General features: G+C 39.9%; 1 protein-coding gene across 1 annotated transcript in view; it reads right to left on the bottom strand.

Annotated features, from left to right (window-relative positions):
• Window positions 1-849: 849 nt before the first annotated feature.
• The window catches only part of SCN11A (sodium voltage-gated channel alpha subunit 11), an 80,650-nt gene continuing 59,207 nt past the window's right edge, over window positions 850-22,292 (bottom strand). The window contains exons 23-26 of the mRNA XM_040246207.1: window positions 21,947-22,088; window positions 16,223-16,323; window positions 8,966-9,236; window positions 850-2,501 (exon numbers count right to left, since the gene is read on the bottom strand). Coding sequence (XP_040102141.1) covers window positions 1,474-2,501; window positions 8,966-9,236; window positions 16,223-16,323; window positions 21,947-22,088 — 1,542 coding nt within the window. The 3' untranslated portion in view covers window positions 850-1,473. The remainder of the gene's footprint in view (window positions 2,502-8,965; window positions 9,237-16,222; window positions 16,324-21,946; window positions 22,089-22,292) is intronic.

Raw genomic sequence — 22,292 nt, 5'->3', positions numbered from 1 at the left:
TGAGTCATGGCTAGATCTTGTGTACATTGAAAATAAGTTCCCTCTTAATATGCCACAGCATCCAGCACTGGCCTTGCCTCCACTGGACAGTGAGGGGCAGGGCAGAGGCTCAGGGCTCAGACTCCAGGCTGCTGACAGGCACATCACCTCCTCCAGCCTGTCAGAGATACATGATTCCAGGGCTATTTCGGCGGAATTTTCCTCTGAGCCTAGCTTACTACATTGTAGTTCTTTGCCCCCAGTCCAGCTAATGTCTTGCTCGGCTTCTGGGCATCTCTAGTTTTTAGGGAGGTCCTGGGGTACTCCTGGGGCCAGGCCCTTCTGATTGGCTTGGTTGTTCTCGGGGCTGTGTTTCATGCATATATTCAGCCAGAACTGAATGTAGGGCTCCTCGAATGACGGGGTCTCTGGCTAACCATTATGTCTTGTGGCTCCTCCGCCCTGGGGTCCAGGTGCTGTGCTAAGTGGGGTGCACTCTCCATCCAAGGTGCCCACTGCAGATATTTCACCGGAAGTGAGACTGTCTTACTGGTTCCAGTCAATGGTGTGCTCAGCCAGCTCTAGGCAGCTCACGAGAACTGACTGTGGACATCTTTCCCAACTCTACATTCAAAAACATCATGTTGGTAGCTTGAAATTGGTCATGAAGGGAGTATTCACCACAGAAATCAGTAAACACTACAAATCATGGCTTGTTTCTTTTTTCCTGAAGAGCAGTTATTATGCACTTATCAGCACACCACTGGCTATCGCCTTTAATTCCAACTTAGGTACCACATTTAAACCACTACTCACACAAGCACCAAACAAAAGGATTTTTAGTGTATTATCCAAATGAAATGCAAACTGAAAGCTTCATTTATTTATTTTTTCCCCACATATATATAACAGATATTGCAGCTAGTGAAAGATAGTGTAGTAACTGACACAAATCATGATCATGCTTTTAGGTTTGAAATAAACTCAAAATATTCAACATTGGCTAAAAAAAATCTGCAATAAGTATTTATTGGCAGGTTTTGAATTCTCACTTAGCATGCAAAAGAGCTATATGTAATAAGCCACATACTTTTTCTGGGGAAAACATCCAACAAAGGTATTGGACACAGTACTCAGGAACACATGGGAAACATAATTTAAAACTTCAATGTGTTTTTTTGTTTCTTATTCTTTTGACAATTTGAACTGTGCTTCAATCCTCACATTAGTATGTCTTCTATAGACCTTTCCAATGTCTTTCTTTGTTAAAACTGTACTGGTAGTAATAGTCAGGCACCCTTATCTTGATAAGAATCCTTTGATGTCAGCTTTAAAATATTTTCTTTCAGCCAGAAAAAAAAAAAAAATGTAATGGCTAGTTCGAAGAGTTCTAGTTTTGAGTACTTGTTTGTACACAGAGCTGTGGATGGCTTGGAGCTCAAGAGGCCGGAGGCAAGGCTTGGCGGCTGTGAGGTATGGGTGGAGGTGTGGGGCTCAGTCATAATGGACCTTGCCCTCAGCCACCCCAGAGCTGGGTAAGTCTCCATTGGAAAGTGTCTGGAGGGTTGAATGAGGCCTGTCTTTCAAGGTACACTTGGTCTTCATCATGTACTTTCGAAAGGCCTTTTGAATAACAGCAGCACACCTTTCCTCTTCCTTCCTTTTGGTGGTGGTGACTATGGGTTCATATAACTTCTTGAAAGGGTTGGCCTCCATGAACTTCTCCTCTATCGCTGCTTTCATGCTATCCAGGCCACTGGACTCACCCAGTACCCTCGTGGTGAAAGCGAAGAGAATATCCAAGCAATGGAGACGATCTCCACTCACCATCGGCAAGTCCATGACTAAAAATTGGTATTTATTTGGCTTTGCCACACGCAGAGGCTCAGGAAGGGCATCAGCAAAGTCAGAAAGGGCAGAATATTTGATAAACTGTGTTGCTTCTGGGTCAAACTTTTCCCAGACTTCGTAGAACATTTCAAAGTCATCTTCACCCAAAGGGTCCTCACTTTCTTCAGTGGCTACATTGAAGTTTTCTAAAATCACAGCAATATACATGTTGACCACAATGAGAGAGGAGATGATGATATAAGTGACGAAGTAGATTATGGCTATGGTAGAGAGGTGACAGCTCTCTGTCTTGGGGTCACAGGAATTATTTGATTTTAACATGGGGCTGAGGAGGGCATCCCAGCCTGCCGTCGTGGTTATCTGGAAGAGGCAGAGCATGCTGCTTATGAAAGTTTGGAAGTTGAAGATGTCATCAATTCCAGAATCTTCCTTCACTTTGCGAAAAGAGTTCATACCAAAGATGGCATAAATAAACATAACCAGAAAGAGGAGAAGACCAATATTAAATAGAGAGGGCAGGGACATCATCAGAGCGAAAAGCAGAGTTCTGATTCTTCGTGCTGCTCGAACAAGTCTCAGGATTCGGCCAATCCGAACCAAGCGAACCACTCTGAACAGTGTTGGAGGGAAAGGAATCTCGGCCTGGGTTTCCAAGGCAGAAACCACGGTACCTGAAGACAAGGAGGAGGGTCAATGAATTTCCAGCAGACAGATTGATTTTAGACATAGCCTGTCTCTCCTGCTTTCAGTCTGAATGAGACCAACTTTTTACCATTACTTTTCAGCTTATGTACAAAATTAAGAAGTTTTTTACCCATATCAGGGAAACAATATATATGTGCCTTAAACTGGAGAGCAATCTTCAAGGTTCGTACAATTTAGATAGGAATTTAGATGGGACAGGACATCTAAAAGACCCTTCAAAGAAAAGAAATAAAATGCAGTTTATTACTATTTTGTAAGTTACCTAATGGACTTGAAATAAATTATCATCTATGTTGGTCATTTAAAATCACTCATGGGGTAGCAAATATAACAGTTTTCCATATTTATTATATACATAGAATGAAACATAAACTATTGATGGAGTCATTTAGATTAGAATGCAAAGAGAAATTTCTGCTACTGAAGGTTGGCTTGAGTGTGAGCTATCAGTGGAAGTTGAACACCCCTAACCCCAAGGTTTCTTAAACAAACAGGTTCTCACTGTAGAGAAATTTGAACACAGCCTGCTGTAGGCAAGGACAGAGCTAGAGAAAGAAGGCAGTGTTGCAATGCTTGTCTTTGGGCTAAAACCGCCAGAGATTTCTCATCTTTGTCAATACGCTCATTCCAAGGACTTCTGGAAGTCCAAACTCAAAAAGCTATGGGAATAAATTGGAGACAGTTTCTCTGTTATTGTAAATATCCCAGAAGTGGCATCTGAAGCAGAAGTTTCTGCAGACTGCTGAATATTTGGCCTAAAACATCATCCTGTTTTCTCATTGCTTGCTCTGCAAGCAAGTGATACAAGGATTTAAAACAACACACATTTTGACCCAAATATTACAGAATGGCTTGGACATGCTTGCCTTATATACACAGGGCCTTTTTCTTCCTCTGAGGATCCTCTAAGGTCATTAGGTATGATGGACAGCCAAATTTTTTGAGATGTGGAATTTTTACCATTTCAGCAACAACTGGAGGAGGTCCCTCCTTTAAGGTCCGCTTCCTCTGTGAATATTTCTTTGAGTAATCAAGCTCACAGTAACTTGTCTTTCCTGTGAGCTCAGTTCTTTCGTGCAGCAAGTGATTTGGGGTGCAATTAATTTCTCTGTCTTTTTCTGATTTCTTAATGTGGTAGGTCTTAGTTTTGTCGTTGTTCAGTCACTCAGTTGTGTCCAATTCTTTGTGACTCCATAGACTGCAGCATGCCAGGCCTCCCTGTCCTTTACCATCTCCCAGAGTTTGCTCAAATTCATATCCATTGAGTTGGTGATGTCATCCAACCATCTCATCCTGTGTCACCCGCTTCTCTTCCTGCCTTCAATCTTTCCCAGCATGAGGGTCTTTTCCAGAGTCAGCTCTTTGAATCAGGTGGCCAAAGGATTGGAGCTTCAGCATCAGTCCTTCCAATGAATGTTCAGGGTTGATTTCCATTAGGATTGACTGGTTTGATCTCCTGGCTGTCCAAGAGACTCTCTAGAGTCTTCTCCAGAACCATAGTTCAAAAGCATCAGCTCTTCAGCACTCGGCCTTCTTTATGGTCCAACTCTCATATGCATACATGACTACTGGAAAAACCATAGTTTTGGCTATAAGGACCTTTGTCAGCAAAGTGATGTCTCTGCTTTTTAATATGCTGTCTAGTTTTGTCATAGTTTTTCTTCCAAGGAGCAAGCCTCTTTTAATTTCATGGTAGCAGTCACTATCTGCAGTGATTTGTGAGCCCAAGAAAATAAAGTCTGTCATTGTTTTCATTTTCCCCCCATCCATTCGGCATGAAGTTATGGGACTGGATGCCATGATCTTCATTCTTTGAATGCTGAATTCTTAAGTCAACTTTTTCACTCTCTTCTTTCACCTCCAAGGGGCTCTTTAGTTTCTATTCACTTTCTGCCATTAGGGTGGTATCATTTGCATATCTAAAGTTATAGATATTTCTCCCGGCAATTTTGATTCCAGCTGTGCTTCACAGCCCAGCATTTCACATGATGTACTCTGCATATAGGTTAAATAAGCAGGGTGACAATGTACAGCCTTGACGCATTCCTTTTGAAGCAGTCAGTTGTTCCATGTCCGGTTCTAACTGTTGCTTCTTGACCTGCATACAGGTTTCCCAGGAGGCAGGTGAGGTGGTCTGGTACTCCTATCTCTTGTAGAGTTGTCCACAATTTGTTGTGATCCTCAGAGTCAAAGGTTTTACTGTAGTCATTGAAGCAGAAGTAGATATTTTTCCAGAATTCACCTGCTTTTTCTATGATTCAATAGATGTTGGTAATTTGATATCTGATTCCTCTGATGTTTTTAAACCCAGTTTGTACTACACCTAGAAGTTCTCAGTTCATGTACTGCTGGAGCCTAGCTTAAAAGATTTTAAGCATAACCTTGCTAACATGTAAAATGAGTGTAATTGTATGGTAGTTTGACCGTTCTTTGACATTGCCCTTCTTTGGGATTGGATTGGAATGAAAACTGACCTTTTCCAGTCCTGGGGCCACAGTTGAGTTTTCCAAATTTGCTGACACATTGAGTGCAGCAGCTTCATAGCATCATCTTTTAGGATTTTAAATAGCTCAGACAGAATTCCATCACCCCTATTAGCTTTCTTTGTAGTAATGCTTCCTAAGGCCTATTTGATTTCGGACTCCAGGATGTCTGATGCTAGATGATGATCACACCATCGTGGTTATCTGTGCCACGAAGATTTTTTTTGTATAGTTCTTCTGTGTATTCTTGCCACCTCTTCTTAATATCTTCTGCTTCTATTAGGTCCATACCATTTCTTTCCTTTATTGTGCCTATCTTTGCATGAAATGTTCCCTTGGTATGTCTAATTTTCTTAAAGAGATCTCTAGTCTTTCCCATTCTGTTGTTTTCCTCTATTTCTTTGCATTGATCACTTAGGAAGTCTTTCTTATCTCTCCTTGCTATTCTTTGGAACTCTGAATTCAGATGGATATATCTTTCCATTTCTCCTTTGTCTTTCGCTTCTCTTCTCAACTATTTGTAAGGCCTCCCCAGACAACTGTTTTGCCTTTTTCATGTCTTTTTCTTGGGGATGGTCTTGATCACTGCCTCCTGTGCAGTGTTACAAACCTCTGTCCATAGTTCTTCAGGCACTCTGTCAGATCTAATCCCTTGAATCTGTTTGTCACTTTCACTGTTTAATCATAGGGATTTGATTTAGGTCATACCTGAATGGTCTAGTAGTTTTCCCTACTTACTTCAATTTAAGCCTGAATTTTACAATAAGGAGCTCATGATCTGAGCCACCGTTAGCTCCCTGTCTTGTTTTTGCTGATGATACAGGGCTTCTCCATCTTCAGCTACAAAGAATATAATCAACCTAATTTCAGTATTGACCATCTGGTGATGTCCGTGTGTACAGTCATCTCTTGTGTTGTTGGAAAAGGGTGTTTGCTATGACCAGAGCATTCTCTTGGAAAAACTCTGTTAGTCTTTTCCCTGCTTCATTTTGTACTCTGACGTCAAACTTGCCTGTCACTCCAGGTATCTCTTGACTTCCTACTTTTGCATTCCAGTCCCCTATGATGAAAAGGACATATTTTTTGGTGTTAGTTCTAGAAGGTCTAAAGAAGGTCTTGGAGAAGGAAATGGCAACCCACTCCAGTGCTCTTGCCTGGAGAATCCCATGGATGGAGGAGCCTGGTGGGCTAAAGTCCATGGGGTCGCAAAGAGTCGGACATGACTGAGTGACTTCACTTTCACTTTCTAGAAGGTCTTGTAGATCTTCATAGAAGCATTCAACTTTATACTCTTCAGCATAGCGGTTAGGGCACAGACTTGGATTACTGTCATGTTGAACAGTTTGCCTTGGGAACAAACAGAGATTATTCTGTCATTTTTGAGATTGCACCCAAGTAGTGTAGTGCATTTCAGACACTTTTGTTGACTTTGAGGGCTACCCCATTTCGTCTAAGGGATTCTTGCCCACAGTAGCAGATATAATGGTCATCTGAATTAAAATCACCCACTCTGGTCCATTTTAGTTCATTTATTCCTAAAATGTCAATGTTGACTCTTGCCATCTCCTGTTTGACCACTTCCAATTTACCTTGATTCATGGACCTAACGTTCCAGGTTCCTATGCAACATTGTTCTTTACAGCACCAGACTTTACTTTCACCACCAGACACATCCATAATTGGGCATCATTTCTGCTCTGACTAAGCCTCTTCATTCTTTCTGGAGCTATTTCTCCACTCCTCTCCAGTAGCATATTGGACACCTGCTGGCCTGGGGATGGGGTGGGTATTTAATCTCTCAGTGTCATATCTTTTTGCCTTTTCATACTGTTTGTGGGGTTCTCTAGGCAAGAATGCTGAAGTAATTTGCCATTCCCTTCTCCAGTGGACCACATTTTGTTAGAACACACCATGACTCATTCATCTTGGGTGGCCCTACACAGCATGGCTCATAGTTTCATTGAGTTATACAAGGCTATGATCCATGTGATCGTTTTGGTTAGTTTTCTGTGATTGTGGTTTTCATTCTGTCTGCCCTCAGAGGGATGAGGGTAAGAGTTTGTGCAAGCTTCCTGATAGGAGGGACTGGCTACAGAGAAAACTGGGCCTTGCTCTGGAGGGCTGTACCTTGCTCAGTTAATCTTTAATCCAACTTTCTGCTGATGGGAGGGGCTGTGCCTGTAGTTTGACCTGAGGTGGCCCAATCCTAGAGTCTTCAGTCTCTATGGTAGGCTATAGGCTGTATGCTGCTGCTGCTAAGTCACTTCAGGCACGTCTGACTCTGTGCGACCCCAGAGAAGGCAGCCCACTAGGCTCCCCTGTCCCTGGGATTCTCCAGGCAAGAACACTGGAGTGGGTTGCCATTTCCTTCTCCAGTGCATGAAAGTGAAAAGTGAAAGTGAAGTCACTATATGCTGCTGCTGATGCTTCTAAGTCACTTCAGTCCTGTCCGACTCCTAGCGACCCCATGGACTGCAACCTACCAGGCTCCTCCGTCCATGGGATTTGCCAGGCAAGAGTACTGGAGTGGGTTGCTATTGCCTTCTCCGATAGGCTCTATGGTAGGGATAATGGTGACCTCCTTCAGTTACTGTGAGCTCTACAATGCCTGGCACTGCCTGGAAAATGTTCAGCAAATAATGGAATGAATGAGCTGCTCTCTGCATGTTGGAGGAAGAGCTCTTTAAGTGCTCAGATGGTTGCCCCAGACTCATCATCATTTTCTAACTTTATTGCTGCTGTCAATTTCACCAGGACTTGTGTTTAAAACTGACTAATAAAGATTAACAGTCTATTTAACCATAAGCATGTTGAAAGATCTATTACTAAACCTTATCTACATAAGTTTCCATGGCTAAAAAGTAGAACAGACTATGAACTGTACCATTTTCTTGGTCCCTGAAACATCTGCTTTGTTGCCATCATGTTAAGAACCAAAATATTTTGATCCAGCATATTTGTTTATTGCATCCTTTCTGAGATAAAACAGAAGCTTCCACTTGTGAAATCCGTTTTCACTGCCTTCATGCTCTTTGAACAATGAGAAGAATCTGTAGGCAGTTTTACGCAATTATGGTTAAATTATCAGTTTAATTAAAGCAGACTTCAAAAACCCAGAGTAAAATCTTATAGCTTAGTCATGAAGAATTTACCTTCGAAGTTAATGTATGTGCATGTGTGTGTATATGTTTCATGAAGAGGTGTATGGCAATAATCCTCTTTTTCTCCCTATTCTTTTTCTATAAACCTTAAGGTTAATTTCTGTCTGCAGTTAAGAAAATTATAGTGATTATAGAGTGAAGCTAGTTGGTGAGTGAAACCCAAGCAGTTGACACACTATGTAGTTTCCACTATAATTTAAGTTAACACGAGATACAGAATAAAAAAAAAAGCACTATTTGTCCTTATGACACACTCTTGCAAGCCCCATCCAGGCTGAGCCATGGAGGCCCTCTATAAAGAAGAGGTTCGGGAAGGCCCAGCAATGTCACTGGGGCACAGTAATTGTGATCTGACATCCAAAAGGATTTTGAACTAGGGAAAAACATGGAAACTAAATGCCAAATCCTTAAAACAAGAAATGTTCTTTAGGCCTTATAGTTGTAGAAGAAAATGGAACTTTGACTCAATTCCCTGGATAAAGCAAGTAGCCCCACAAAAACTTCTAAGTCATCTTAATTTCATCTATCCCCGTTGAATAAATGATCCACATAATTACTTAACTCTATTTCAATTGTGTAGATAGTCAAGGGAATGGAAATTATTCTGTATTTTCTAGCAACTCCCCAAAGAAAGTGGCATTCATTCATCTATTTTTTTCCCAAAAAACCACATTAAATTTAATTTTCTGCTCTGTGGCTACTCTGGACAAAATTCCAAATGATAAGATTTACAAGTTTACTTCTTGCTCTCATACTAAAGCCCCTCTGGTTGCCAGTTTTACTTACTAACAATAGAAAGGACCACGATCACACAATCAAATAAATTCCAGCCATTGGTGAAGTAGTATTGCCTCAAAGCAAAGATTTTGATGAGACACTCGATTGCAAAGATGACCACAAAGGCCAGGTTGAGACACTCAAGTAAATGTTTCATGGTGGCCGACTGGTCGTGTGATTCAGCCATCATGCTCAGCATGTTGAGGAGGATGAGGATGATGATAATGATGTCAAAGACCTGGTGTGTGACGAGGTCAAAGACAAAGCCTTGGCATTTGTTCTGAGGAAGAAGAAAAAGGAATCATAAATCATTTGGAGTGGTAGGAATGAAATCACATACCTTAAAAGGCACATACAATAGCATTTGTCCTCTCTTACTATTAAAGTAGTTTCTTGGAAAATGCACACTTTTATAGGGCAAGAAATTCTTCTAATAGATATTTTTCATTTAATTTCATTAAATTGAATTAGAAACTGGTTTTAAAATGTAGGCATACAGCTTTAATTCCATTTTGAAACTAAATAAATACGTAAATTTTTAGTAACAACATAACTTGGATGTGGTGGATGATTTGTTTTTGTTGAAATAAAACAGCTCATGTTGGGTTTAATCATTAAAAAATGAACTTTGGTCTGTATATTTCACCTAGGTCTGTATTTTTACTTTAATAATATTAATGCAGAGGATACTTGCTCACATACTTTTGTTGGACAAGACAGAATTAACATCTCCAAGCCTCCATTTGTTAGTTTAGAATAATCAGACCTTGTACTTAACCAAAACTCTGTATTCAAGCAATTCTTGGAAGCCAATTTCCTAATTCTTGTTCACTTGACGATAAGGCTAGATAAATGGGATTCTGATCCAGTGATTACTAAAATTGGAAACAGAAGAGCTGATTATTTCACATGAGTACTGACCTTGCATATTGTTTCGTACGTGGCTGACCTGCTCCCAGGGAAAGGTGTGCTGGTTGCTCTAGTGCAGGTTCTAACTCAAGTTTGCATGCCTTGTCCACCATGTGCAGTGCAATGACTCAACTATTCCACTATTTCCTTTAATCTAATTTCTATAAGGCACGACTTTGTTGTTTGCTTAAGTGGAAACTGTTCTTTAGCACAAACTCAGACACTGATATTGTATGGCATTCTTGACTATACATCGGTTGTTTATGTGTAATATATATAGATACCATATGTATATATTAGATTATTTCATATTATATATCATCTAATCAAAGTATGCACATAGTGTTCTATTTAGAAAATGCACAGACCCCTACAAATTCATCTTTATAGTCCCAGGCATCTGTTAGGGTAATCCGGGCAAAAGATGATGTTTTGTGGTGGTAACAGTACAGAAAGACATGAGTTTTTAGGTTTAAGAACTAATATGGAAGTAGAAGCAGGAGTCCAAGAGTGTTCTCATGGAGTAGGTTATAGGAAAGTTAAGGCTGAGGTTATAATTTCTGCTTGGTGGTGCATTCAATCAACTGGAGAACAGTGATGAGAAGTTTGGGGGAGAGATGATGGATGTGTCCTGGGCACACTGGAATTTAAGGTGCCCAGTGGGACATCCAAGGGACATGGGTAGGTAGAGGTATGGGTCTGGAGCTCAGGCAGAGAGCTGGAAAGCAAATGTGGAGTTCTATGGCCTCAGTACTGATATGAACTAACATCAAGAGAATGAATGCTGTCACTATGGGAGCAAGGGCAATGAGAAGAAAAAGGGTTGGAATAGCAGTAGAAGGGTATTACATGTAAGTTGATGTCTTTCAAACTTTGCTCCAGGAGCTCGAAAACTTTTATCAAGGAGTCTGGAGAAGAAACTTGAAAGTCAAATGCATTTCCTGTGTGAGAATGCAGCACGGAAGTCAGAAAGGACCTGGAGAAAAGATCCTTTTAAGGATGCTCTCCAAGAAAGCAGAATAAAGGCTGAGAATAAATGTAAGGGCATGGTAAGCACTGGCCTTACAGTTCAACTCTAATATTGAGAAAATGGAGAAGATTAAAAATATAAGCTACCAAATGTGGTAGAGGATCAAAAAACCTCTATGTTATTTTAAGATACATTCTATGTATTTTAATGTATTATACATACATTCTATGTCATTTTACAGTGACTTTTATGCCTCAGGATAATTTTTAAAGCCTGTAATGAAGCTACCTTGTGGGAATGCTTTAGGTAGAAATGATTCCAGATCCCTTGGTCTTACTGCTGGAAAGAATATCCATCACTTCTCGGGTTAAAACAGCTGTACTTCCCTCTCTGTGTAGTTGCTACTCCAAAGGTCAAAAGATAATATGTAGATTTTAGAAGTTAAAAAAAAATCTATGAGGAGTTAAGGCTAGCGTGTCTAGACTATAACATGCAAAGTCGTGTCTGACTCTTTGTGATCCTGTGGACTGGGGCCTACCAGCCTCCTCTGGCCATAGGCTTTCACAGGCAAGAATACTGGAGTGGAGTACCATTTCCTTCTCCAGGGTATCTTCTTGACCCAGGGACTGGACTCATGTCTCTTGTGTCTCCTTCATTGGCAGGTGAGTTTTTTTACCATTTGCACCACCTTGGAAGCCCAGTTAAGGGCTAACAGCTGATTCAAAGTCTAAGCTCAAATTCAGACACCAGGGGGTAGGGTTTTGTGTTTACCTCATGCAGCACTGCTCTCTGGAATACAGAGTTTAAGATAAATGCTTGGCATTAACTGAGTTGCACTTGGTTGTCAGAATCACTCACTGTGAAGCCATGATTGGAGAGCCACGCAGGAATGTCTCTGGGGTCACACCTACTCCCCGATGAGACATGCAACAAACAAGCTGTAACAGACAGTCCGGAATGGAGGCGGCAGCACCCCTGTGGGAGCGCAGTCCATGCCCACTTCAGGTCCACCTCTTGCCTTCTGACACGTCCAGGGCAGCATGCGTGTTGTGTGCTCAGTCACGCCCAACTCTTTGCAGCCCCATGGACTGCAGCCTGCCAGGCTCCTCTGTCCATGGACTTTTCCCCGCCAGGCAAGAATACTGCAACGGGTTGTCATGTCCTCCTCCAGGGGATCTGTCCAATCCAGGGATAGAAACTGTGTCTCCTGTGTCTCTGCCTGCATTTTCAGGTGGGTCCTCTTGCCACCGAGCCACCTGGGAAGCCCAGGGCAGTGGAGAGGCCTACAAGCTCAATATGTGTCACTGCAACTTCTGTTCAGCTGTGTGCGGCACTGCCAGCTTCACATCTTTCACGAAACAAACTAGTAATGTGTGTCCCATGAGTCTTTTAGTTAACTCCAAATCTGGGACCAACTGGTACTGAATCAATGGCTGCATATCAGGCACTTATAAATAAAAATTCTCTTTGCCTTTCTTGTTGGCTCAAGTTTAAATAAGAACTGCAAAGTGTTTGCTGTTGTTCAGTCACTAACTCATGTCTGACTCTTTGTGACCCCATGAACTGTAGCATGCCAAGCTCTTTCCGTCCTTCACTATCTCCTGGAATTTGCTCAAATTCATCTCCATTGACTCACTGATGCCATCCAACCATCTTGTTCTCTGCCATCCCTTTCTCCTTTTGCTTTCAATATTTCCCAGGATCAGGTTTATTTCCAATGAGTCAGCTCTTTGCATCAGGTGGTCAAAGTTTTGGAGTTTCAATTTCATCATCAGTCCTTCCAATGAGTATCAGGGTTGATTTCCCTTAGGACTGACTGGTTTGATCTCCTTGCAGTCAAAGGGACTCTCAAGAGTCTTCTCTAGCAACACACTTTGAAAGTATCAATTCTTCGGCGCTCAGTCTTCTTTATGGTCCAGCTCTCACATCCGTGTATGACTCCTGGAAAAACCATAGTTTTGACTATAGAGACCCTGTTGGCCAAGTGATGTCTCTGCTTTTTAATACCCTGTCTAGGTTTGTCATAGCTTTCCTTCCAAGGAGCAAGCGTCTTTTAATTTCATGGCTACAGTCTCTGTCCATGATGATTTGAAAACCCAAGAAAATAAAATCTGTCACTGCTTCCACTTATTCCCCTTCTATTTTCCAAGAAATGATGGGGCTGGATGTCATGATTTTTTCAGTGTTGAGTTTCAAGTCAACTTTTTCACTCTCCTCTTGTACCCTCATCAAGAGGCTCTTTAGTTCCTCTTCACTTTCTGCCATTAGAGTGGTATCATCTGCATACCTGAGGTTGTTGATATTTCTCCCAGCAATCCTGATTCCAGTTTGTGATTCATCCAGCCTGACATTTTGCATGATGTACTCTGTGCTGTGGGCTTCCCTAATAGCTTAGTTGGTAAAGAATCTGCCGAGAATGCAGGATATCCTGGTTCAATTCCTGGGATGGGAAGATCTGCTGGAGAAGGGATAGGCTACCACCTCCAGTATTCCTGGGCTTCCCTTGTGGCTCAGCTGGTGAAGAATCCACCTGTAATGCAGGAGACCAGTGTTCGATTCCTGGGTTGGGAAGATCCCCTGGAGAAGGGAAAGGCTACCCACTCCAGTATTCTGGCCTGGAGAATTCCATGGACTGTATAGTCCATGGGGTCATGAAGAGTTGGACACACCTGAGCAACTTTCAGTTTCACTCTGTGCTGTGCTTAGTTGCTCAGTCATGTCCAACTCTGTGGGCCCATGGACTGTAGCCTCCACATCAAAGTTAAATAAGCAGGGTGACCATATACAGCCTTGTCATACTTCTTTCCCACTTGGAACCAGTCAGTCATTCCATGTCCAGTTCTAACTGTTGCTTCTTTCTTGACCTGGTTTCTCAGGAGACAGGTAAGGTGTCTGGTACTCCCATCTCTGTCAAAGGCTTTGGCATAGTCAGTGAAGCAGAAGTAGATATTTTTCTGGAATTCCTTTGCTTTCTCCCTGGTCCAGCGAATGTTGGCAATTTGATCCCTGGTTCCTCTGCCTTTTCTAAATCCAGCTTGAACATCTGGAAGTTCTTGGTTCACAAACTGCTAAAGCCTAGCTTGAAGGATTCTGAGCATAACCTTGCTAGCATGTGAAATAAGCACAACTGGAACATTCTTTGGGATTTCCATTCTTTGGGATTGGGATGAAAACTGACTTTTCCAGTCCTGTGGCCATGGATGAGTTTTCCAAATTTGCTAGCATATTGAGTGCAACACTTCAACAGCATCATCTTTTAGGATCTGAAATAGCTCAGCTGAAATTCTATCACCTCCACTAGCTTTGTTTGTAGTAATGCTTTGTAAGGCCCGCATGACCTCACATTCTATGAAGTCTGGCTCTAGGTGAGTGACCACACCATCATGGTTATCTGGGTCATTAAGACCTTTTTTGTATAGTTCTTCTATGTATTCTTCCCACTTTTCTTAATCTATTCTGCTTCTGTTAGGTCCTTACCATTTCTGTCTTTGTCAAGTCATTTCAAAGTGAAATTAGTACTTGAAAATGAGTATGGTACTTAAAAGCTAGATTTGACTTAGATAAATTGAAGTTCCACATACTGTTGTCAGATGAAAACTCTACAAATATAATTTTATCATTAAACTTTTGGTAAAAAGTTTTCATTGTATAAGTTCTAAACAGTTGTCCTGACATTTATAGACATTTTTAGTGCAACACAAATGTTTAAACCTAGGCGGATGGATTTTGTGCCCTAAAACATACTTCTTTATTCAACAAATCATTGAAAACATACTTAATGCCTGGCTCTATTGTGATTGCTGGGAATAGCAGGAAATTAAACATACCTTTGATAATTTAGGGCTTCCATCATAGCTCAATTGGGAAAGAATCCACCTGCAATGCAGGAGACCCCAGTTCAATTCCTAGGTCAGGAAGGCCCGGCTGGAGAAGGGATAGGCTACCCATTCCAGTATTCTTGGGCTTCCCTTGTGGCTCAGCTGGTAAAGAATCTGCCTGCAGTGTGGGAGACCTGGGTTCAATCCCTGGGTTGGGAAGATCCCCTGGAGAAGAGAAAGGTTACCCACTGCAGTATTCTGGCCTGGAGAATTCCATACAGTCCATGGGATCACAAAGAGTTGGACATGACTAAGCAACTTTCACTTTCACTTTGATAATTTGGGACCTCATGTTTGAATGAAAATCTCCAAGTCCTCTACATGCATCAGATATCAAGCCCCTCTTCCATATTGCTTTCTCAGACTTTTTGGTGCCCCTGACCCTCCTTGTCTTGAAAGCCTCCAAACTCACTTCTCAGAACTACCAACGGTGCCTGTTGTATGACTTTATGATCTAATGTTCTCAAATTCCAGGTCCTCAATGGACTGTAAGCACAGAGTAGTCCTGTAAGTACCTCGTAAGGCAGGATTCAGCAAACTATGGCCCATAGGCCAAATCTGGCCCATCACCTATTTTAGTATAGCCCATGAGCTCAGAATAGGTTTTACTCAGAATGAGTTTTGGGGGAAAAAACTCAAAAAGAATAAAATTTTGACACATGAAAATTACATGAAATCCAAATTTTGGTGTTTATAAATCAAGTCATACTGGAGCACAGCCAAGAACATTTGTTCTCTATCTATAATGATTGCTTTTGTGTTACAACATCAAAGTTGAGTAGTAACAGCAGAAACCACATGGCCAGCAAAGCTTAAAATATTTACTGTCTGGCCTTTTACAGAAAAAGTGTGTCCGCTCCTAAGATGGAAAGTTCATCATAAATACTTGTGAAGTGGAAGTAAAGTATGCATGACCTCAATTTCACACCAGAGAAAGGTGGTAAAATATATTATAAATACATTTTAAATTGCCAAGATTACATTCAAACAAGCTGCTAAATTCACATCACTGTAATGAGTATATACTGAGCAGCTCCCGTGCATGCATGCATGCTAAGTTGCTTCAGTAATGTCTGACTCTTTGCGACCCTAGGGACTGTAGCCTGCCAGGCTCCTCTGGCCATGGGATTCTCCAGGCAGGAATACCAGAGTGAGTTGCCATGCCCTCCTCCAGGGGATCTTCCCGACCCCAGGATCAAACCCGCATCTCTTACCTTTCCTGCATTGCCAGGCAGGTTCTTTACCACTAATGCCACCTGGGAAGCCCGAGCAGCTCTCAGGTGCTCACGAAAAAGTAAATTTAAGCTGTTGCCCAGGCATTTATTATTGAATCTGAATGTCAGATTTTCCTAAGAACTTGAGTCATACACCAGTGTACCTCGGTTCATATTGAGTTCTTAGGTCAAGTCTATAAATTTAAAAATTAAAGGAGAATGGCACTACAGATATCTAAGTTCCTCATCACCACTTAATGCATCCATGTATTTAGAATCAATCAAGTGCTCTCACCTGAGGCCTTGGAATGGGCCTTTGAGGTTTTTTGGATCCTAATTTTTTCATTGCATTATAGTATTTCTTCTGTTCTTCTGTCAGAAAGACGTCTTGGCCACCTAAGTATGTCAAGAAGATGAGAGCTAATTATCATTAACAGATCTTTGGAAATGAATTCTGAATTTTCAGAAATAGTTTTAAAGTTATATTGCATTTCTATCAACAATTCCTAAAATTCCATTTTGAAGCAGAATGAGACTATAAGGAAGGGCCTAAAGGAAACAGGGTTTAAATTAAGGAGTAAGGGAGAAATGCTACTTTTATCAGTTATATTTCTCTTTTTATAATATAAATAAGACTACAAATTCTTTGCAAACATCCACAGAAGCTTTACAAAAACTGAACATACTTCAAGTTGTGTAAATCAAACTACAGTGAAACAAACATAGAAATTAGTAATAAAAATCTAAATGAAAAGTCCTAAAAAGTGACAATTAAAATTCTCCTAAATATACGAATGCATATATCACTAATAAAATTTCCAAAAGCATCTGTCTAGAGCCATCCTTACCAAAAAAATAAAATAAAATAGAGAGTTTTAAGTGTCTTCACCACTGAGTAATAAAGAACAGAAAAATGAAGTAAGATTTTCATGAAATTGGGTGGGAGAAGTGGTAAAACATCTAGAAATGCTGGATAAAATAGAACAGAATTACTTTTAAAAGATATAGCTGAACTTGCCCAAAAAGTAAGGAAAATTTCCATCATCTGAAAATCAAGAGAGAGAAAAAAGAGAAGTAAATTAGTCCTGAAGTCATGGCTTGCCTAAGGGCATTTGCTAATTTCTGCAAAAATGAGAATCTTAGGATTTAATAACTACAAGTGGGTCATGGGGAAAAGACAGCGGGGTTAGTCTAAGAACCCTGTGTGTTGGTAATGGAATTCTCCAAGTGCTGCCATTAAAGAGTGAAGAAGAAAACCAAACATATCTGTTGGGGAGAGAAAACAACCAGGACATTGTCTTAGTCTATACTCTTCATTGATAATTTGTGAATCCAAGCCTGACTTGATGAGGGTGTGGGGTTTAAATTTACACCACAGTATGGACTGAAAAATATAGTCCTAGAACAGTCTTTCCAACAAATGGCACCAGGAAAACTGGATATCAACATACAAAAGAATGAAGCTGAATCATTACCTAACACTATATACAAAAATTAACTCAAAATGGATCAAAGACATAAATGTAATATCTAGAACAATAAAATTCTCAGAATAAAACACAGAACAGAAGCATTAGATTTGGTAATGATTTCTTGGATATGACACAAAAGGCAAAAGAAAAAACAGACCAATTGGACTTCATAATTTTAAATTTTGGGGCATCAGAGACACTCTCAATGAAGTAAAAAGGCAACACACAGAGTGGGGAAATATTTGAAAATCATATATCTGACAAGAGGTTAATATTATATAGAGGACTCTGAAAATATAAAAACAAAAGACAAACAACCTGATTTTTAAAAGAGCAAAAGGTTTGAATAGATATTTCTCTAAAGAAGATATATGAATGGCCAATAAGCACATGAAAAAATGTTCAGTGTCACTAATCATTAGGGAAATGCAAATCAAAATCAAAATGAGATACCACCTCCCATCCATTAGAATGGCTACTATCAATAAAACAGCAAACAAGTGTCCGTGAGGATGTAGAGAAATTAGAAACTTTGTATACTGTACATATCACCACATGATACAGCAATGCCACATCTATACAGACCTAAACGAATCGAAGCAGGGTCTCAAAGAGATGTTTGCACACCCGTGTTCATAGGACCTTTATTCACAATAACTAAAACATGGAAGAAACCCAACTGCCCATCAATACATGGATGAAAGAGCAAAACATGATATATCCATAGCCTTAAACAAGAAGGAAATTCTGCAATATGCAACAACATGCATGAACCTTAAGGACATTATGCTAAATGAAGTAAGCTACTCACAGAAAGACAAGCACTGCATGATTCCACTTATATGAGATGCTTAGAATAGTCAAAATCATGAAGACAGAAAGTGGAATGGGAGCTGCCAGGGGCTGGTGGGAAGTACGGGGAGTTATTGCTTAATGGGTGTAGAGTTTCAGTTTTACAAGATGAAGAGTTATACAGATGGATGATGATGATGGTTGCACAACATTATGAATGTATTTAACACCACTGAGCTGTAACATTAAAAATGGGTAAGATGATAAATCTGATGTTATGACCATTTTGCCACAGTAAAAATAAATAAATAAATAAACCAACAACCCAGCCCTAGAAGTTAACCAGGTTTTTTCACGATGCCTGGCGGATATTAACTATCTTCTGTAATCATATGCATCATGATAGTATTCATACTGTTATTATGAGACCGCCCTTTGGGTGTTGTGAGATAAATAAAACGAGCAGCTATGGAAATTTTAAAGGCTATCATCTTCTGTACCCACAAGAACCAGCTTTCTCGGTGTGGAAAAGAGGAGATACAGATGTACTAGTTAAATGAAAACTTTGTAGTCCTAAATTTGAAGTAGCTCTGTCCACTGAAAAAGTCTCAAAATAATCACAATGAGCATTCTAGATTGCGGTCTTAGAACACTACCTCCCAGAACTCCCTACAGAAATGGCTGATTCCAGATCTGGAGCAAAAAGTGTACAAACAATGCCTAGAACATACTGTCAATCCAGAGAGCAAGGAAGTCATCCAGTGCAAGGACCTGATTTGAATCCTAATTTGAAAAGAAGCAAACTTTAATATAATCAATCAACTAATCAGTTAAAGAGTGAATAAATATTTTGAGAATATAAGAGACTAGAGGAAATTTGAACATTTGACTGGATTTTTGATGAATTTAAAGAACTCATATTAAACTTTTTAGATATGATCACGAAATTGTAGTTATGTTTAAAAAGAGATATGTTCTGAAAAATTGGTGGATGAAATAATGTGATGTATGTGATGCTCTATAAAAAAATCCAGTGGAAGGATCCAGCGGGGAAAGACACTGAAGGTATAAGGATGTTCTTAAATCAATAAATGGTGTGCTGGGTGCTGGGTATTTTAGGTTCATTTTATCATATTCTTGTGAGTGTTTGAAATTTTCTATTATAAAAAGTAAAACAAAATAGAACAAAAATGCTACGGACTGATCAAAACAGCGATTTCAAATACAAGCTTAAATCTAAAATCGCAAGGCCTGACATTCAGATTGTAGGTATTGGTTGCAATCAAGCTGCATATTACCGAGGTGACCCCACATAGTACACTCCTGAGTAACAGCAGCCATGTAGTTGCCTGGGACTGTGAATGACTCTCCCGGCAGACACTAAGAAAGCTCAGCAGTACCAGGACACATTTTAGATGGATTTAAAAAAGCTCAACAGAAAAATAAAGAAGGTCACAAAACAACAAGGAAAAAACCAAAGGTGAATATTTAGCCACCTGATTTTAGGATTGAGAAATGCCTTCAGTATATAAATTCAAGAAAAGAGGGCAAAAGGACAAGATTGAAAGCTTGACTTCATACATATGCTAAATGTCTATAAATTTAAAATGTCATTACAAAAATATAAGAGGTAAGTCAAATTGAACATACTATATAAAACCATAAGAAAAAATGATAATATCAATTTTAAGAAGAGACAAAGAGCATATAAACAGAAAACTCAAGGAAGAAATAGTTATGGCCATCAACCTGTGAAAAAGTGTTTAACTTCAGAAATGGTCAAATGAATGAATGTAAAACTGTGAGATAACACTTTTACCCATCAAGCTAGAAAAAATAATTTAAAATTACAAAAGTCAGAACGATGAGAACAGAATAAACAAGCACTTCATGTCTTACAAAGGGAGGGTACCCAGCCAGCATAGCATTTCTGAAAGGTAATTTCACAATCTGTCTTTAATGCCTTAAATTCTAGGAACTTATCCTGAGGAAATAATCAGAGATATACAGAGAGAATTTCAAGAATCTGCATGATTATTTTAGAAGAGCAAGAAATTTGGAAATGACCTAATGTCCTTAAAAGGGGGAGTGGGGGAGTGGTTTTAACAAATTATGATCTATCCATAATATAGGATGTAATTCATCCATGAAAATTCTTATAATAAAGATGATCTCATGACATGAACTCATAACTAATGGAGAAGACAGTTAAAAATATTATATAATCTCAACAGAGTAAAAGAAACATTTAGTATTATTTAAAAGTGACTTAGCAGCAGCAGCAGCAGTTCAGTTCAGTTCCGTTCCTGGAAAAGATGGTACCAAAATGATGAGGCTTAATCTAAAATAGTTATCATTTGGTGGTCACCTTATGGATGATTTAAATTGTCTTTTTCTCTTCATCTTTTTTCCACATTTACTACAATGCTCCTATGGATTATTGAATCAGAAAAATAAATATGTGTGTGTCACAACACACGAGGGAAAAAAAACCTGTCTCTTCCCCACCATCTTCTTTCCAAGTAAGTTCAGTAAATCTGCTGAGACTTGGGTATTGAGAGGCAGGATGCAAGTTTATGGAAAGAGGAGAGTTTGTAGATTTTTCCTGCACTTACAATGGTTATACATCCTGATAAACCCATGTTAAGTTGAAAATATTGCACGTAACTTGAAATGCATTTAATACACTTAACCTGCTTAACATCACAGGTTAGCCTTGCCTACCTTAAACATGCTCAGAACACTTAGAAATTAGCTTCCACATGTGTGTGAAAGTTGCTCAGTCACGTCTGACTCTTTGTGACCCCATGGACTATACAGTCCTTGGAATTCTCCAGGCCAGAACGCTGAGGTGGGTAGCCTTTCCCTTCTCCAGGAGATCTTCCCAACCCAGGGATTGAACCCAGGTCTCTAGCATTGCAGGTTGATTCTTTACCAGCTGAGTCACACGGGAAGCCCAAGAATACTGGAGGGGATAGCCTATCCCTTCTCCAGGAGATTTTATTCGATTCCAACCCAGGAATCAAATTGGAGTCTCCTGCATTGCAAGCTATCAGGGAAGCTCAGAAATTAGATTACAGTTGGGCAAAATCATGGAACACAAACCCTATTTGAAAATAAAGTGTTGAATATCTCATTTAGTTTATCAAATACTGTATTGAAAGTGAAAAACAGAATGGTTGTATGGATACAGAATGTAGTAAATATATATCTACTATTTATCCGCAGTGAGCGTATGGATGATTGGGAGCTGTGGCTGCTGCTACACAGTGTCACAGGAAAGTATTGTACTATATATCTCTAGCACAGGACAAGATCACAGTTCAAAACCTATAGTAAAGTTTCTACTCAATGCATATCACTTCTGCCTCATCGAAAAGTTGAAAAATCATGTAAATTGAACTATCCTAAGTCAGGGATTGTACTCTTTTTATCCTGAATAACAAGATACACTTGCAAGGTTACTAAAATTTGACATAAATACTAATCCTGATATTTGTTTTTCTATTAGAGTTCAACAATGTCCTTTGTTTAAGAGGGTAGAGTGAAGAATAAAAACAATGATTAATAAAACCCAGCTGATGCAGTCCCTTTTCAGCCATAGCCTCGAGACTCTTTTCTGAGAGGCTCCCTCTTCATTCTCATGCAGATGATAAAGGCTACTTTGCACAACAATCTAGAACTGATTTATGCTCCATCCAAGCTCTTTGGAGAAATGAGGAGGTAAAAATACCAAACCAGGACAATCCCCATACTTATCTTTTTCTGCTGTTGGTTGAAGTTGTCAATAATAACACCAGTAAAGAGATTCAGAGTGAAGAATGAGCCAAAGATGATGAAAACTACGAAGTAAAGGTACATGCAAGAACGTGCCTCAAACTTTGGCTGTTGTCCTTCCTGTTAGGGATTGTTTTAATTAAAGAAGAAAACAGTTACTGGAGAAAAATATGAGCCATCCTAACTGCTTGGTAGCAGCACCATTTACCACTCAGCCTCCTCCAGTGAGCCATGGCCCTGCAGGGAGCCCCTTTCTCCTCTTTCAGTTTTCCCCAGTGCAGCTTGAGTGCTACCATAGTGGGGAGGGGGTGTGGTGGAGTATTT

Source organism: Oryx dammah, unplaced genomic scaffold (genome assembly GCF_014754425.2).
Source record: "Oryx dammah isolate SB20612 unplaced genomic scaffold, SCBI_Odam_1.1 HiC_scaffold_9, whole genome shotgun sequence".
NCBI lineage: Eukaryota > Metazoa > Chordata > Mammalia > Artiodactyla > Bovidae > Oryx > Oryx dammah.
Note: the sequence above shows the minus strand (reverse complement) of the source record. Positions and strands in the feature narration are given on the sequence as shown.